Genomic DNA, 18,911 nt, shown 5'->3' with positions numbered 1-18,911 from the left:
GGAGAGGTTAAATTGTGACCTTCCGATTGGTGGGATGGTCCTTTCGAAGAAATGCCACACGTTGGACGTGCTGCGTCAGTTGTGCAACGATGCTGACATCAGTGGTCACGTGAACTTTCTCACACCAGTAGACGAGGTTGCTGACGTCTGCGCGGCAACAGGCCTCTAGGATTGTCGTATTGTAAGGGCAGATACCACAACAGGTAAAGCCTTGTGAGTCCAGATGTGTCAACACGAACTGCTGCGAACCCGTTATTAGCAGTACAACTACGGGCACGCACATACCTATCCCTTGTTCCATTCACACCACAATATCGACGGGCAAGATTCTCCTGGTGCCGTCAGGGGATCCCTTGGAAGATGGAATGGCGTGCCGTGATTTTCAGCGATGAAAGTACACTCTACCTGCATGCAGGTTATAGTCGTTTGCGCCTAAGACGTAGACCTGGTGAGTGATGTCTCGTAGAGTGCAATAGTCCAAGGCACACCGCCCTCACATTAAGTCTTATGGTCTGACGTGTGATAAACTATAACTCTCGTTCACATTCGGTGTTTCTGGAAGGAACGCTAACAAGCACTCGGTAAGTGTAGAATTTTTTTAGGGCTGTTCTCTTCCCGTTCTTGCAACAGGAAGACCATACATTGTTCCAATAGGATGCTGCTTACCCACACATTGCCTGTGAAACTCTACATTCTCTGTAGGACGTGCAGCAACTTCTCTGGCCAACATGATCACTGGACTAGTCTCCAATCGAGCACGTGTGGGATACGATGAGAAGAAAATATACTTGTGCAAATCGTCAACTAACTCTCGCAGGACTACATGAACAGGTCGAGTAGGCATGGAATACCGTATCCCAGGACAGCGTTCGCCATCTATACACTATGATATCGGTGTTTCAGCATCGGTCGACATCTGGTACCTCAGAACCACTTGTGCTGTAATGTGTAACTGTAATCATTTTGTGTACTCCATATACATTGTTGCAACAATAAATCCTGAGTGAACTGGAAATCTGTAAAAGGGTGTATTCATTTTTTTGGTAGTTTATTTGTACTTCCTTCTTTGTGGATGTACATGTTTCTTTTGTTACCAAAGGTTTCTTTGCTATGCTGTATAATCTCTGGAAGTCGAACTATGCTCATGTTATAGAATGCTGTAGCTCTAGAATACACTTGCCAGTGACGTAACTACTTACTTTACCAGCATACAGACCAGACTCTCCATGCATGGTAACTAATATTTGGTCATCATCTTAATTGAAAGACTTTATACCCATGTTGCAGTGGTCTCACAAGTAACATCAAAGATAGGTAAAATCACCATGTAAATGTGGAACTCTGTTATGTAGGCTGGTTACCCAGTGACAGCTGACCTGTGATGAGGACGGCGCGCGACGGCAGGTTGTCCAGGAGTCGCAGCGGCCTCAGCTTGTCCAGGGCGGTGCCAACCAACCAGACCAGCAGCGACGCCAGCGACACAGCGCCCACCCACTGGCACATCGCCGCCAGTGCTGCCAACATACCTCCTCTGCTTCGTGCTGTAACAGGAAAAACTTCGTAACGCGGCCGCCGTGACCCTCTGCTGCACTGAACAGCTACCCGATGACACACAGAGCAATAATAAAGCTAAAGGGAGTGCGTTAACCGACAAAGCGAATAGAATAGCCGACTGGGGTGACTCCACCATTGTTCAGTGGTGAGCTCATGGGTGTTCAGCGAAGTTGTTTCCATTTTCTCCACAGTGTTTTGCTGACCGACCCAGTTGTCTCTTCAGGTGCTATGAGTTTTGCTATTATGTGTACTCGCTCCCTCCACTCCAATCAGACAGTGAGGTTGGTCTCATGCCGCTCTCTATGTGCTATGTGAGAAAAGTGGACAGACTGCTAATACTGTGAACGATCAGGCAATGCTGTGTTGTTCTACTTGTGTAAACCAATTCTTCATCGCTTCGAGATGCTCACTCTGAGTTAAAGCTGTGTGAAGCCATCATGTAATTTTTGAGAGTACCATCATTGTAGTTGTGTTTTCGTTGTGTGTTACGAATTTGGAACAGCGGAATTTAGAGCAACATTATGCCATGAAGTTCTGTGTTAAACTTGGGGAATCCATGAGAGTGATGTTTGAAAAGTTGTAAGAGGCCTAAGAGGGTCATTCCTTATCAAGGGCACAAATTTTTCACTGGCACAGATCAGTTTTGGGAGGGCAAGGACACTTTAAAGATGAACCTCGCTGAGTGAGACCTTCATCTCCAAAGACCGACGATAACGTCATAGGTGCACATGCTCTTGTAAGATTGTTCCTCCAGGACAAACTGTCAACCAAGTGTTTTATAAACATGTCCTTCAAAGGCTAGGGGAAAGGGTGAATTGAGTGAGAGAAGACATTGCAGACAAATGGGTTCTGCATCATGACGACACCTCATGTCGCATGGCCACGTCCATCGCGGAATTTTTGACCTCAAAAGACATTCCTGTTGTTCCACAGCTCCCCTATTCACCTGATCTGAGCTCTTGTGACTTTTTTCTTTTTCCAAAATTAATAAATGTTTTAAAAGAACGTCATTTTCAGTCTCTGGAGAACATTCAAAAGAATGTAACCGACATATTAAAGGCGTTACCTGGGTTCAAATGGTTCTGAGCACTATGGGACTCAACTGCTGAGGTCATTAGTCCCCTAGAACTTAGAACTAGTTAAACCTAACTAACCTAATGACATCACAAACATCCATGCCCGAGGCAGAATTCGAACCTGCGACCGTAGCGGTCTCGCGGTTCCAGGCTGCAGCGCCTTTAGCCGCACGGCCACTTCGGCCGGCAAAGGCGTTACCTGTTGAAGCCCTTCAGTGCTGCTACCGAGACTGCGAACAATGAGTCCGCCTGTGCACTTTAAAAGAGAGAACATTGTTGTTTGAAGAAAAATAAAAACTTTGATAGATAAAAAATCACTCATTACTTTTCTCACACACCTCGTATAACCGAGTTCAATACCCAGCGTCCACTCCGCCCTTAGACGCTCTTTTGTTTTATAGAGCACGCACTGACACTCTGTGAAACGCAAATTCCCTTCATCGTTTTCCAATTATGATGGATGTTTTTCTTAGTTTACAGGTCCGTCTTGATCACACAAACCTTTATACTTCACTATTACCGATTTCGGCTACTTACATCCTCAGGACACAAAATATTCTGACGCAGCATCAACGGCAAACTCAACATGTAGGTACATAATAAGTGCAGCGATCAAGACGGACCTGTAAAATAAAGTGCCACAAATATGATCGCGGGCTCATTTTTCAGACTTCAATTCATATGATGGATGTGGAAAACCCCAGGTGTGTCTTTTAATTTGAAATCATCATCCCTGTTTGTTAGGTGTTCTAACATCTTTAGTTCAATAGTCAAGTGTGTCGCTGATGTTCCTTCCATTTCTCCTCGACTGTTCTGATAGTCTGCCCAACGTAAGACACATTCGGATGGAATGCGGTGTAGATCTGGTTTTCGCAGACTTACATCGTCTTTAACATTATAATGAATATTTCTTAACTTATTTGAAGGAAGCGACATACACTGTGTGTACAACTTCATACACTATATTAAGGAGAGATGGGATACAGAATGGTGTGGCAAATGTCGTCATGGGAAAACGGGACGGAACCAGAAATGCTTGGCGAACTAGTCAACACAACACACAGGAGATTTACTTAAGTTGTATATCTCCAAACTTTCAAAAACTCATTAAGGGTGATGTAACAAGAAACAAAGGCTAGCTCATCATTGTCAACAATCACACAGCACTTTTTTTTTTTTTTGGTCATCAGTCTACTGACTGGTTTGATGCGGCCCGTCACAAATTCCTTTCCTGTGCTAACCTCTTCATCTCAGAGTAGCACTTGCAACCTACGTCCTCAATTATTTGCTTGACGTATTTCAATCTCTGTCTTCCTCTACAGTTTTTGCCCTCTACAGCTCCCTCTAGTACCATGGAAGTCATTCCCTCATGTCTTAGCAGATGTCCTATCATCCTGTCCCTTCTCCTTATCAGTGTTTTCCACATATTCCTTTCCTCTCCGATTCTGCGTAGAACCTCCTCATTCCTTACCTTATCAGTCCACCTAATTTTCAACATTCGTCTATAGCACCACATCTCAAATGCTTCGATTCTCTTCTGTTCCGGTTTTCCCCCAGTCCATATTTCACTACCAACAATGCGGTACTCCAGACGTACATCCTCAGAAATTTCTTCCTCAAATTAAGGCCGGTATTTGATATTAGTAGACTTCTCTTGGCCAGAAATGCCTTTTTTGCCATAGCGAGTCTGCTTTTGATGTCCTCCTTGCTCCGTCCGTCATTGGTTATTTTACTGCCTAGGTAGCAGAATTCCTTAACTTCATTGACTTCGTGACCATCAATCCTGATGTTAAGTTTTTCGCTGTTCTCATTTCTACTACTTCTCATTACCTTCGCCTTTCTCCGATTTACTCTCAAACCATACTGTGTACTCATTAGACTGTTCATTCCGTTCAGCAGATCATTTAATTCTTCTTCACTTTCACTCAGGACAGCAATGTCATCAGCGAATCGTATCATTGATATCCTTTCACCTTGTATTTTAATTCCACTCCTGAACCTTTCTTTTATTTCCATCATTGATTCGTCGATGTACAGATTGAAGAGTAGGGGCGAAAGGCTACAGCCTTGTCTTACACCCTTCTTAATATGAGCACTTCGTTCTTCATCGTCCACTGAATTATTCCCTCTTGGTTGTTGTACATATTGTATATGACCCGTCTCTCCCTATAGCTTACCCCTACTTTTTTCAGAAACTCGAACAGCTTGCACCATTTTATATTGTCGAACGCTTTTTCCAGGTCGACAAATCCTATGAAAGTGTCTTGATTTTTCTTTAGCCTTGCTTCCATTATTAGCCGTAACGTCAGAATTGCCTCTCTCGTCCCTTTACTTTTCCTAAAGCCAAACTGATCGTCACCTAGCGCATTCTCAATTTTCTTTTCCATTCTTCTGTATATTATTCTTGTAAGCAGCTTTGATGCATGAGCTGTTAAGCTGATTGTGCGATAATTCTCGCACTTGTCAGCTCTTGCCGTCTTCGGAATTGTGTGGATGATGCTTTTCCGAAAGTCAGATGGTATATCGCCAGACTCATACATTCTACACACCAACGTGAATAGTCGTGTTGTTGCCACTTCCCCCAATGATTTTAGAAATTCTGATGGAATGTTATCTATCCCTTCTGCCTTATTTGACCGTAAGTCCTCCAAAGCTCTTTTAAATTCCGATTCTAATACTGGATCCCCTATCTCTTCTAAATCGACTCCTGTTTCTTCTTCTATCACATCAGACAAATCTTCAGCCGGCCGCGGTGGCCGAGCGGTTCTAGGCGCATCATCCGGAACCGCGCGACTGCTACGGTCGCAGGTTCGAATCCTGCCTCGGGCGTGGATGTGTGTGATGTCCTTAGGTTAGTTAGGTTTAAGTAGTTCTAAGTTCTAGGCGACTGATGACCTTAGATGTTAAGTCTCATAGTGCTCAGAGCCATTTGAACCATTTTTGAACAAATCTTCAAACTCATAGAGGCTTTCAGTGTATTTTTTTCCACCTATCTACTCTCTCCTCTGCATTTAACAGTGGAATTCCCGTTGCACTCTTAATGTTACCACCGTTGCTATTAATGTCACCAAAGGTTGTTTTGACTTTCCTGTATGCTGAGTCTGTCCTTCCGACAATCATATCTTTTTCGATGTCTTCACATTTTTCCTGCAGCCATTTCGTCTTAGCTTCCCTGCACTTCCTATTTATTTCATTCCTCAGCGACTTGTATTTCTGTATTCCTGATTTTCCCGGAACATGTTTGTACTTCCTCCTTTCATCAATCAACTGAAGTATTTCTTCTGTTACCCATGGTTTCTTCGCAGCTACCTTCTTTGTACTTATGTTTTCCTTCCCAACTTTTGTGATGGCCCTTTTTAGAGATGTCCATTCCTCTTGAACTGTACTGCCTACTGCGCTATTCCTTATTGCTGTATCTATAGCGTTAGAGAACTTCAAACGTATCTTGTCATTCCTTAATACTTCCGTATCCCACTTCTTTGCGTATTGATTCTTCCTGACTAATGTCTTGAACTTCAGCCTACTCTTCATCACTACTATATTGTGATCTGAGTCTATATCTGCTCCTGGGTACGCCTTACAATCCAGTATCTGATTTCGGAATCTCTGTCAGACCATGATGTAATCTAATTGAAATCTTCCCGTAACTCCCAGCCTTTTCCAAGTATACCTCCTCCTCTTGTGATTCTTGAACAGGGTATTCGCTATTACTAGCTGAAACTTGTTACAGAACTCAGTTAGTCTTTCTCCTCTTTCATTCCTTGTCCCAAGCCCATATTCTCCTGTAACCTTTTCTTCTACTCCTTCCCCTACAACTGCATTCCAGTCGCCCATGACTATTAGATTTTCGTCCCCCTTTACATACTGCATTACCCTTTCAATATCCTCGTACACTTTCTCTATCTGTTCATCTTCAGCTTGCCACGTCGGCATGTATACCTGAACTATCGTTGTCCATGTTGGTCTGCTTTCGATTCTGATTAGAACAACCCGGTCACTGAACTGTTCACAGTAACACACCCTCTGCCCTACATTCCTATTCATAACGAATCCTACACCTGTTATACCATTTTCTGCTGCTGTTGATATTACCCGCTACTCATCTGACCAGAAATCCTTGTCTTCCTTCCACTTCACTTCACTGACCCCTACTATATCTAGATTGAGCCTTTGCATTTCCCTTTTCAGATTTTCTAGTTTCCCTACCACGTTCAAGCTTCTGACATTCCACGCCCCGACTCGTAGAACGTTATCCTTTCGTTGATTATTCAATCTTTTTCTCATGGTAACCTCCCACTTGGCAGTCCCCTCCTGGAGATCCGAATGGGGGACTATTCCGGAATCTTTTGCCAATGGAGAGATCATCAAGACACTTCTTCAAATACAGACCACATGTCCTGTGGATACACGTTACGTGTCTTTAATGCAGTGGTTTCCATTGCCTTCTGCATCCTCATGTCGTTGATCATTGCTGATTCTTCCGCCTTTAGGGGCAATTTCCCACCCTTAGGACAAGTGAGTACCCTGAACCTCTATCCGCTCCTCCGCCCTCTTTGACAAGGCCGTTGGCAGAATGAGGCTGACTTCTTATGCCGGAAGTCTTCGGCCGCCAATGCTGATTATTTATCAAAATTTAGGCAGTGGCGGGGATCGAACCCGGGACCGAAGACGTTTTGACTATGGATCAAAGTCGCTACCCCTTTTTTTTGTCTAAAATAAGCAAAATATACAAACTGAGTAGTCCATGTGTAAGATAGGCAACATAAAGGAAAGAGAACCAAGAAGCGCCGTGGTCTCTTTTTTTTTATTTATTTATTTTTTTGTTTGTTCGCTACCCCCTTTTTTTCTTCCCCCCCCCTTTTTTTTCTAGTGCCACCGCCACTTTTCAGCCTATAACAAAAAAATCTGATCCACTTCAGGCGTTGGCTCCTGAGTAAACCCACCCCAGAGAGCTGCCTATATACCAGGGGAAATATAGGAAATCAAGGTTAGGGCTATCCTTGGCACTTTTTTTTTTTTTAATACATGATTACATTTAGGTAACTTGTACAAATGAGAATTCTAGTAACTAAGTGTTACAAGTAAGTGTTAACAACAAAGGTGGTATAAAAGAGTAATAAAAAAAAATAAAAATATAAATCACTGATGTAATTCCAACTAAAAGGTTCTTCAATAATGTAACTGGTTCCACTTGGAGCCTCGCCATCGTTATCTGATATCTCCAATAGCGCCTTTGAAGGGCATCTGCTTTGAAGGGCATTCTGCTTCGCTAGTGCCTCAAGGAGAACAGCATCCTTGCAGCAGCTTGTCTCTTCCTTCGCTCATGGCTGACAAGGCAGAACGTTCAGCCGTTAGTGTGATGCGGCACATAACATTAGCCGCAGCTTGGCACTCCCCAGCTGAGTGGGGGGTTAACGAAAACGCTGCGTAAATAATTTGCGAACAGCGTACGGTATTTCGGTGTGCGTTCGAGGGCATTGTGAGCATTTTGTAGGAACCACCAGTAATCAAGCTGCTCTTTCTCTCCGTCGCTAAAGATGTAGGCGACGGTAAGTCCTTTGAACCATGTAAGCGCATGATATTTTGCAGCCGGAAAGTAAGTTTCATCGGGACAGAGTAGGGTCTGAGGGTCAATCATTTCAGGTGTGACCCGGAGGTAACAAGCCAATATCTTCTGTGTTAGTCGCCAAACTCCGGACGATGATGCGCAAGTAAAACGGTGTTCATCGGTATCCAAATGGTGACAATCTGGGCAATAAGGGGAGTCTGCCAGTCCAATTGTGTGAAGTCGCTGTCGTGTGGCATATTTTTTGTTGGCGATCTGATACCACTTCGAACGCACCGTGGATGACAGAAAGTTGTGGTGTATCGTTTTCCACACTCTTGGCCAGTGAACCGTAGGGTACTTGTTTTCCACCACGTTATGGGGAACAGCCCGCATAAGGTTGGTATAAAAATCTTTCGCCTTTAGTGGACGTGTGGCGGAGAAGTTCGAGCTGACATAGCTGTAATCAAGAATGAAGGTCGACATATGGGAGAGCTGTGGTGCGACGTGCGCTACCGACACCGGCGGGACGTTAGAGACTGGCATCAGGACCTGTAGTAAACGACCCGTGAGAGAGGTATATTGACTTTTCCATCGTTTCCTCATGTTGCTCATGTAAAGGGCAGCTGCTCTCGCCCTGACGTTTACCAATCCCAGTCCTCCTTTGTGCACTGGGAGGGTAAGAGTGTCGTATCGTACTTTAAAGATATGACCTGCGGAAACGTAGTAACTGAAGGCCGCCTGAAGCCGGCGACCTATCTGCAGCGGTAGTGGGAGGACCTGTGCCACGTGGTTGAGTTTTGATGCCACGTAGAGGTTCAGGTATTCAACACGTTGTAGCTGATTCAAGTCCCGGAGCAGGTTCTGTCGCACCATTGCGCGTATGATCTGTAATAACCGTCGGTAGTTTGCTGCAGCTGTTTTACGTACGTCTTTCTTGAACGTGATTCCCAAATATCTCAGATCAGAAACTGGTGGGAGGGGAGCGAGGGCTTCCGGTCCGAGACCACGCCCAATATCCAACGCCGCCGACTTGTTGATGTTCAGAAGACTGCCTGCGGCCTGTCCGTATCGCTCAATCCAGGTTAGTACGCTTCGAACTTCGTCATTGGAACGAACCAGCAGTAGCAGGTCGTCAGCGTATGTCCTATAGCGAAAGGTGACGTCCCGCAGCGTGATGCCAGATAGGCGGTGGTTAAGGCCCCCTAGGAGTGGCTCGAGTGCGATTGCATAAAGGTAGGTAGAAAGGGGACAACCCTGTCTTAGAGACCTCTTAATGGGTACTGGTCCTACCGTCCTTCCATTGACCTGGACGTGTGAGCTGGCTGCGGTCCAAAGACGCCGTAGGGTGTCGATGAGGCCCGGGGGGAATCCCATACAGCCCATCACTCGTAGGAGAAAGTTGTGGTGCACTCTATCAAAGGCGCGGTTGAAATCGACGGAGACGATCGCCGCTCTCAGACGGCACGCAGAAGCGATCGCTATTAAGTCCCTGCAGTCACCGGTGGCCATGTGTATGTTGGCTTCTCCCCCCTGCGACGTCTGTTCTGGAGCGAGGATCATCGGCAAAGTCGTCTTAATACGGCTCGCCATAATCCTGGTGAAAATCTTGTAATCGGCGTTCAGCATTGTAAGCGGCCGATAGTCGTTAATCGATAGCCCTCCACCTGGCTTGTGTACCGGTATGAGAAGACCTTCTACAAACGCTGGCGGCACAACACAGTCTGGAGACATAAGTTCGCGGAACATTATAACCCAGCGAGGCATCATGATGTCACGGAAAGTCCGGTAGAATTCGATGGGCAATCCATCAGGGCCAGGAGACTTATTGGCCGCACCTTTGTCCACAGCGTCTTCGACTTCTTCGAGTGAGATTTTCTCTGTTAGTGCATTCACGGTAGCCTCGTCGATAGTACGTGTTACCTGCTGTAACACTTCAGTAGTGGCCTCGTCATCGACGGTTCTTTCCTTGTAAAGATGACGAAAATGATCCCCCACCGCCTTTACTATGGTTGCCTGGGTCGTACATAAGCGACCGTCGTGTGTCCTGAGTTGTGTGATTAAATGTTGGCGTTGTCGGCGCTTATCCGCCACAACGTGATGCATAGTGGGTTCCTCTGCAACCGTTCGGTCGTGCCGTCGCGAGCGGACTACTGCACCTTCTAGTCGGCGCTTCGTCAATGATAGTATGTGAGCCTTGATTCTGCTTTAGTCATGTTGTCTCTCCGGGGAAGGGGGTAAGGCGTCGAGGTCCCTGAGTGCCGCGTAGTAAAAATCGAGGGTCTGTCGATGCCACGCAGTCACGTCCTTGCCATATTGCATAAGTGTCCTACGGATTGCTGGTTTGGCACAGAGGAGCCACCACTCAAGGGTCGAGGTGTACCGTGGGTGGCGGCGTTCACAGTCAGTCCACGTTGCTGCAACTTGCCGACGGCAATCCAGGTCCTGGAGATGAGTTATGTTGAGCTTCCAAAAGCCATTGCTGCGCCAGACTTGTTGGGGGCGTAGGTGTATAGTGCAGATATAGGCACTGTGATCGGAATAGGCTTGAGGCCATAGTTCGGCGTCCACCACACCTTGTGTGAGATCTTGTGACACATATATGCGGTCAAGTCGGCTGGCCGAATGACTGGTAAGGTGAGTGTGGCCAGATCGGTTACCGTGGAGTTTTTCCCACGTGTCGCTCAAGTGAAGTTCTTGGATCATCGCACCCAGTTCCGGACAAGGCATGTAATGTGGGATTTGGTCCTTGGGGTGAAGTACGCAATTAAAATCGCCGGCGAAGACGCTGTGGTCGTATCGTCCAAGGAAAAGGGGAGCGACATCTGTAGAGTAGAATCTGGCGCGGTCGTGACGTCTTGTGGTACCCGACGGCGCGTAAACATTAATGAATCGGGTGTTGAGTGCCGTAAATGCTATTCCTCGCGCGGAGGGAAGAAAAGTGACGTCGGTAACTTCAATACCTTCACGCACTAATATTGCCACTCCGGTGTCTGCAGGGCTACCGGGCGTCACATGTGTGGCGTAACCGTAAAAGTGCGGGAGTGCAGTCGTTTTCACTTCTTGTAGGAAAGCAAAGTCTACTCCCATGGCTCGTATGGTTTCTTTCAAAAGTTGGATCTTGACAGGAGAACTGATCATATTGATATTCATAGTCGCCAGGCGGTAAGCCTGGCAACGCGTTGTTTGGGCGAGGTTATCCATGTTGAAGTTGGAGAGAAGCGAACATCGGAAGTGATGTCACCCCCCGCCAAACGCGGTCCTCCTTGTGCTGCTTATGCGGCATGATCCGGCGACGCTTCAGCTGGCCGCGGATCGGGATCTTGTGTCTCGACGTCCTCGGCCCACGAAGTGGGCGCGGATGTCTGTTCATGTTCCATAGCCTCGGAATGTTTGATAGTAAGGGACCGGGCGACTTCGCTGCCTGCACTGGTACCTTCCCGCTGCTCACTGTTTCTGTCAATGGGCTGATGGTCGAAAGCTACATGTTTTTCTGTCTGTTCTGCAAGGTTGGAGTCAGTGGAAACAGCCTCAGCTTCGCGGCTGGCTTCTTGAGTGGTCAGTTGTTCTTCCCCGGCCGAATGCGAACCACTGTGTTCCGACACGGTCCGACGACGGCGCTTTCGGCGTTTCGGTGATCGCTGTTTCCGTACATGGCCTTCATTGTCAGAAGACGGCACTGACTCACGCTCCGCCGGAACAAACGCTTCGGTCGGTACAATAAGGGAATCACTTGCCATCTTACTGCCGTCAATGTCTGTCGCGTTCGGTAGCTCCAGAGTCGTAGTACTATTTTCCACCACTGGCCAGGTCGGCGGATCATCTAGGTTTTTGTCCGTGGAAAGTGATTCCTGTACCGCTGAAACGGTCGGCTGTGTCTGTTGTGCGGAGAATAGTCTTCGTCGCTGGTGGTGCAACGTCCTTCGGTGGGAGTTGTGTGATCCGACGCTGGAGGCACTCGGAACGAAGGTGACCTTCCTTGCCGCATCCGGAACACGTCTTCGGCTGGCCGTCGTAAATAACTATGGACCGGCATCCTCCTATCTGTAGATAGGATGGCACGTGTCGTTGGAGATCTATGCGCACTTGGCGTACTCCATTGAGTACTGGATACGTCTTAAACTGGGTCCATTTTTCAGCCACGTGTTCGTGTACCGTGCCGTAGAGGCGGAGCGCCGCTACAACTTCTGCCGCCGGGAGTTCAAATGGAAGTTCGAATATGCGTATAGTCCGCAGTCCCATTGCGGCGTGGCCGACCTCGACGTTGCCAACATTGCCATCTGCGTGGCAGAAGCGTAGTTCTTGTTTCATCTCACGAAGCACCTTGTCGCATGTAGTTTCGTTTATGAGTTTTACATAGACCGTGCTACTGACGATCGAAAAGTGAATGCCGACAATGTCGGCAGCCGGGATCTTGGCTTCCTCTTTTAAAAAGCGTTCGACTTCGAGCGCCTTTGGTCGGGTAAAGTCGTTCCGAAATGTGAATTTCAAGGTTGATCTTCTGTATTGGTTTGCCATGGTCTTGTAGCGCTACGGCGTCACGTTAGTGTCGGCCGAAGAAAGTAAACAAGGCGCGCGGGCCCTCTCTGACAGCGGAGAGCACACACCGCACGTCTGCTTCGCTCGGCTGCGAGAGCCGCACTGTTAAACTTTTCACTCGATGGAAGATTTGAACCAAGGACCTCTCGCACCGCAGCTGCTCACGTTGATCTAGACCACGGGTTAATCATTACTCTGCACTAAGTACGATCAATGGTGTTTGTGCCATGACTACACGGCGTCCGCGTAGTGTCACGTGACGAAGTTGCTTCGAGCGCAAGTGGGCCGAGCGGCTGTCGCCGGCAGTCTTAATACTGACGACACTAGGTTGCAGGCAAGTGCGCTACCGGCCATTGCGCATGCACGCCGTGCGTTTGCGCAACTCGTTGGTAAAACTAAACACTTTCGGCGTGTTCCAACTTTGGCGACACTACTTGCATGAGTTTTGAGGTTATGTGTGTTCGTAGAGTGTAGACAAACTGAAATATGAAGTGGGGAACTGAGAATAATGTTCACTTTTTCGATATCTATGCTTTGATAGGTGTTTGTGGGATTTCAGTGATGCTGATTACCAGATAAGCAACATATTGCTGCCGCTGAGACCGTCATGTGCGATCATAACGTAGATGGTTTGACAATATCTCAGCTGCAGGGCAAAATTTATTTAGTTAGGAGCACATATACAACTGAATTAAGAAAGGTGCAAGCAAGTGTAATCCTAGCTGTGGCAATGCTGTCGTCTACAAGACTAAAATCCCATAGTTTGAGTTAAGGAATATTGTTGACATGAGGGAAGGCTATACAAGTTCAAGAAGCTGTATTCTTGATTCAATATTGATCTATTTAAAACGTCGCTGCAATGGTCTCCATTCACATACACTCCTGGAAATGGAAAAAAGAACACATTGACACCGGTGTGTCAGACCCACCATACTTGCTCCGGACACTGCGAGAGGGCTGTACAAGCAATGATCACACGCACGCCACAGCGGACACACCAGGAACCGCGGTGTTGGCCGTCGAATGGCGCTAGCTGCGCAGCATTTGTGCACCGCCGCCGTCAGTGTCAGCCAGTTTGCCGTGGCATACGGAGCTCCATCGCAGTCTTTAACACTGGTAGCATGCCGCGACAGCGTGGACGTGAACCGTATGTGCAGTTGACGGACTTTGAGCGAGGGCGTATAGTGGGCATGCGGGAGGCCGGGTGGAAGTACCGCCGAATTGCTCAACACGTGGGGCGTGAGGTCTCCACAGTACATCGATGTTGTCGCCAGTGGTCGGCGGAAGGTGCACGTGCCCGTCGACCTGGGACCGGACCGCAGCGACGCACGGATGCACGCCAAGACCGTAGGATCCTACGCAGTGCCGTAGGGGACCGCACCGCCACTTCCCAGCAAATTAGGGACACTGTTGCTCCTGGGGTATCGGCGAGGACCATTCGCAACCGTCTCCATGAAGCTGGGCTACGGTCCCGCACACCGTTAGGCCGTCTTCCGCTCACGCCCCAACATCGTGCAGCCCGCCTCCAGTGGTGTCGCGACAGGCGTGAATGGAGGGACGAATGGAGACGTGTCGTCTTCAGCGATGAGAGTCGCTTCTGCCTTGGTGCCAATGATGGTCGTATGCGTGTTTGGCGCCGTGCAGGTGAGCGCCACAATCAGGACTGCATACGACCGAGGCACACAGAGACAACACCCGGCATCATGGTGTGGGGAGCGATCTCCTACACTGGCCGTACACCACTGGTGATCGTCGAGGGGACACTGAATAGTGCACGGTACATCCAAACCGTCATCGAACCCATCGTTCTACCATTCCTAGACCGGCAAGGGAACTTGCTGTTCCAACAGGACAATGCACGTCCGCATGTATCCCGTGCCACCCAACGTGCTCTAGAAGGTGTAAGTCAACTACCCTGGCCAGCAAGATCTCCGGATCTGTCCCCCATTGAGCATGTTTGGGACTGGATGAAGCGTCGTCTCACGCGGTCTGCACGTCCAGCACGAACGCTGGTCCAACTGAGGCGCCAGGTGGAAATGGCATGGCAAGCCGTTCCACAGGACTACATCCAGCATCTCTACGATCGTCTCCATGGGAGAATAGCAGCCTGCATTGCTGCGAAAGGTGGATATACACTGTACTAGTGCCGACATTGTGCATGCTCTGTTGCCTGTGTCTATGTGCCTGTGGTTCTGTCAGTGTGATCATGTGATGTATCTGACCCCAGGAATGTGTCAATAAAGTTTCCCCTTCCTGGGACAATGAATTCACGGTGTTCTTATTTCAATTTCCAGGAGTGTATGTTAGAATTTTGGAATATTGCCACTGTACAGATCTATCTTCTTAAAGCGGCCTGCTTCGAATAATTATTGGTGCTAATGTTAATAATTAGCAAGTCGATGTGGCCGTGCGGTTCTAGGCGCTTCAGTCAGGAACCGCGTGGCCGCTCCGGTAGCAGGTTCGAATCCTGCTTCGGTCATGGATGTGTGCGATGTCCTTAGGTTAGTTAGGTTTAAGTAGTTCTAAGTTGTAGGGGACTGATGACCACAGATGTTAAGTACCATAGTGCTCAGAGCCATTTGAACCATTTTTTTGTTAATAATTGTTACTGTTAATATTAATAATTATTGGTGTTAATGAAATAGCGTCATCACCAACTAGAACCGTATCTTATAGCACGCCGAGTGATCTCGATTGTAATGCACCCAATATGATATGTAATTTCAGTTCTGGTGACAGTACTTCATGCATTACTGTTCCTTTATTCCTTATTGCATAACTTTATTTAGAACAAACGTGAACAGTTCTGGTGACATTCTAAGATAATTAAAAGAACTTCTTGGATCTTCCGTTATAAATTATTTCAGCAGTGATGCTGAGCAACCGAGCTGGCGTCTTTTCTTCATCCAGCCACGAATCGAGACACGTTTCTTATTTTTTTCTCAAGCAGGGATTCCACGCAACAAGCTTTAACTCCATCACAACTCGTGCGACGTGCAGCTACCAAAACTTTCATTTCAGACACGTCTCAGGGACCGACAACACGACGAAACTGAAGTGTATACTGGTGTCGCTGTGTCTACAGTCATATATTAAAACCACTAGCGTGCAACTCATTCCATGCAACGAGTGGCGCAACCCAATGTCGTAGCATAAACTAGGCTTTATGCGGTGGCAGAGGCGCTTGCAGTACACAGCCGCTGGGCGTGTAGCTCGGCGGACGTGCACCACGAGGTACTTTAGGTCCCGCGTGACCGCTGTCGGCATCCTAGGGAAACTTGCCTTTCCGTTACGAACATCGATACGCCATTGCGTGGTGTCGATACGTTACACCACACACTGGATGCCAAGTTGCCGTAGCAGCCTACCGACCTTTTCGGGATAATGGGCCAGAATAAGGCAGATAAGCGATTTTTGGCTTCTCTTCCTTCGACTTGCAATCGAATGTCATCATGAAATGAAATATGATGAGGCCAATATCGTGTTGCAAACGTAAAGTTTCTGGGATAGCATATTAAGGACTCTATCGAAACTGAGTTGTGAGAAAATCTAATAAACAGGCATGGAGGAGTCAATTTCGACAACGCGTGAAGTCCGGCACTCAGTTTCGAAAAATATCTGCGACCATGAGATCCATCAGAGTTAGTAAACGCTGAGGGTATTTGCGTTTTACGGAGTAACAGTACGTGTTCTGTGAAAAAAAAGAGCGTGATGGGGCGCAGTGGACTTCGGGAATCGAACTCGACTATAAACAGCGGCATGAGACCAAAACTTGCTCACAGTCTAGTTGGCGTCCAGGCAGCGAGTACTCGTAACAGCAACACTCGCAGCACCTGAACAAGACGGCTGGGTCGGTCATCGAAGTATTGCCCATAAAACTGAAAGAATAGCTCGGCTGAAGACGCGGAAGGCAGACGCGAGAGGCAGGCGCTTAAATACACGATCGGGGGCGCCGCTATTAGCCTCTGGGACCACGTGTTCCACTGTGGCGCCCTCGCGCTGCATGTGGGCCAGGAGGCGCGCGCCGCCACAGCTTACGGCGCGATGGTGCAGAGACCTCTAGGGGTCTTCGACGTCCATGACGTCTGGCGCCGATTCAAATTCCGCGGCGCGCCGTACCAGAGTGGTGACCAGGATATTGTTCCACCACATCCAGTCCGTCGGCACATTCCTACGGAGAGACGTGACCACTTCACGATGATAACGTGGTGGCGCGCCATCTTGCTGGAAGGACCATAAAAATTGTTACAGCTTACAGCGTAAAAACCATTTACCTTAGGTGAGTCCGTTACATGTTCGACTGCGTGATGTGCTTTCTGTTCACCCCACATCTGAACATTATGCCGAATCATTTGCCGCAGAACTGGAAGGTGCCTTCGTCACTGAACACAATTTTATTTAGAAAATTATCTTCAGTCTGCATTTCATTAAGCATATCCGCACAAAACTCAGCTCGTTTTTCTTTGTCACTTTCTCTTAAAGCCTGCAGCAGTTCCAGCTTTTAGGATGTGAACGTTAGGCGATTCCGCAATACCTTCCATATTATGACACTAGGCATATTCATAGATGTACTCGGACTACAGAGTATGGCTGACGAGCTAATTCACTTGTTGTTTCAGAGAGGGCTGGCCGAACTTAACCCGGCGTCCTACGTGATACACAGCCATTTTCGGTGAAACGATTGTACCAATTAATAAGAGTTTGCCTTTCAGGTGGTAGCTTGCGATATTTAGTCCAGAATTGTCTCCGAACCGAAGTAATGGATTTGGCTTCATGAAAACATAAACAACACTTTGCACGCTCTGTACCGTTTTATGATACGATGATGGTGACTTTTGCAATAACTCGTTCCCGCATGAAAGCTAGTAGTGAGAACGTCAGGAACTAACAGTGTTAGGCGGGAATAAAACATGTAGATATAGTGCATTCAATGCTATATCAAGCATTTCTGTAAGTTATTTACCCTTTTCACAATTAAAGGTTACTTTGTATAATTAATTTATAATCACCCTGTACATGTAACGCTTATACTGGAGTTATTAATCTCCACGTTTATATTCTTACTTCGACCATCGCCAATTATTTTTCTCCCCAAAAGCAAAACACATGTAACACTTTAAGCGTCTCATTTCCTAGCATAATACTATGACTGGAGCCTTCAGTGATGCGGAAGGGCACTAGCATGAGACCCAACAAACCATCGGCCATGCTCTCCACAATCATTCCACCGGGTTGTATGCAGCTGTACCGCATTCCGCGCAACTGATCAGAGAGGTCGCACAGCTTACTATGAACACTCTCCCAGTGGAGGTAGCACATGAATTCCAAGAAGACGGACCACAGATGAAGTACTCGATGCTATCGAGGCAGGGTCTGATAACAGATTCCCAGGCCCGATGGTAGCCCCATCGAATTTTACAAAAGTAAATTGTTGGCTTCAGCATGGACGACCATCGCACAAGAGCTGATGTCCCCAATGACAGTGGTCCCTAACACCTTTCTCGAGGACATCAGAAACTGCATGGGCGATCGAGCGTCCATGATTATCGACCAATCACGTTGCTGAACAGCGATATGAAAATATTTATACGGCTGCCGGCATCTTGACTCAAGAAGGTCGCACTTACGTCATCGCCAAGGACCAGGCGAGAACAATATTCGACGACCCTTTGCCATTTCCGAGACATGATAGCATTTGCTCGTCACCAACGTCTCCCTTGTGTCTTGGCATCTGTGGACTTTAACCAGGTCTTCGACCGTGTAGACCACTCCTATTTGCGGACAGCCCTTCAACATATCGGTATTATTATGGTAATTTTGCGCCTTTTGACTGGTGCGACCTCCAGAATCAAGTAAAACGGCCGCTTCACGCCACCATAGCACGATCTGTTCGGCAAGGTGCTCCCTCTCCACGATTTTATATGCTTTCGCTTTGGAACCCCTGCTAGAGGGACTGCGTCAACGTTTAGAAGGTATGATGTTGCATGTGCACCGTTTCTGTTGCATGACCTATGCTGACAAATTCGTTCTTTATCTGCGCACTGAGGATGAAGTTCGAGCAGCCCTGACATGGGTGTCGACTTACGGCGAAGCATCAGGCAGCTCCCTCAAAGTGTCAAAATCCAAGGTCTTGCTCAAAGGCGAGGGCCTGCCGGAGAGAAGCGTCGCCCCCCTTAGCGCTTCCGCCATGGTTCGAT

At 47.6% G+C, this 18,911-nt stretch overlaps 1 protein-coding gene across 1 annotated transcript in view; it reads right to left on the bottom strand.

Moving 5' to 3' along the window:
- The window catches only part of LOC126196512 (estradiol 17-beta-dehydrogenase 2-like), a 151,142-nt gene that overhangs the window by 126,538 nt on the left and 5,693 nt on the right, over window positions 1–18,911 (bottom strand). Inside the window, exon 2 of the mRNA XM_049934571.1 lies at window positions 1,377–1,541. Within this exon, the coding sequence (XP_049790528.1) occupies window positions 1,377–1,524 (148 nt within the window). The 5' untranslated portion in view covers window positions 1,525–1,541. The remainder of the gene's footprint in view (window positions 1–1,376; window positions 1,542–18,911) is intronic.

Source organism: Schistocerca nitens, chromosome 1 (genome assembly GCF_023898315.1).
Source record: "Schistocerca nitens isolate TAMUIC-IGC-003100 chromosome 1, iqSchNite1.1, whole genome shotgun sequence".
Lineage (NCBI taxonomy): Eukaryota > Metazoa > Arthropoda > Insecta > Orthoptera > Acrididae > Schistocerca > Schistocerca nitens.
This window is presented reverse-complemented; position numbering and strand designations above follow the sequence as displayed.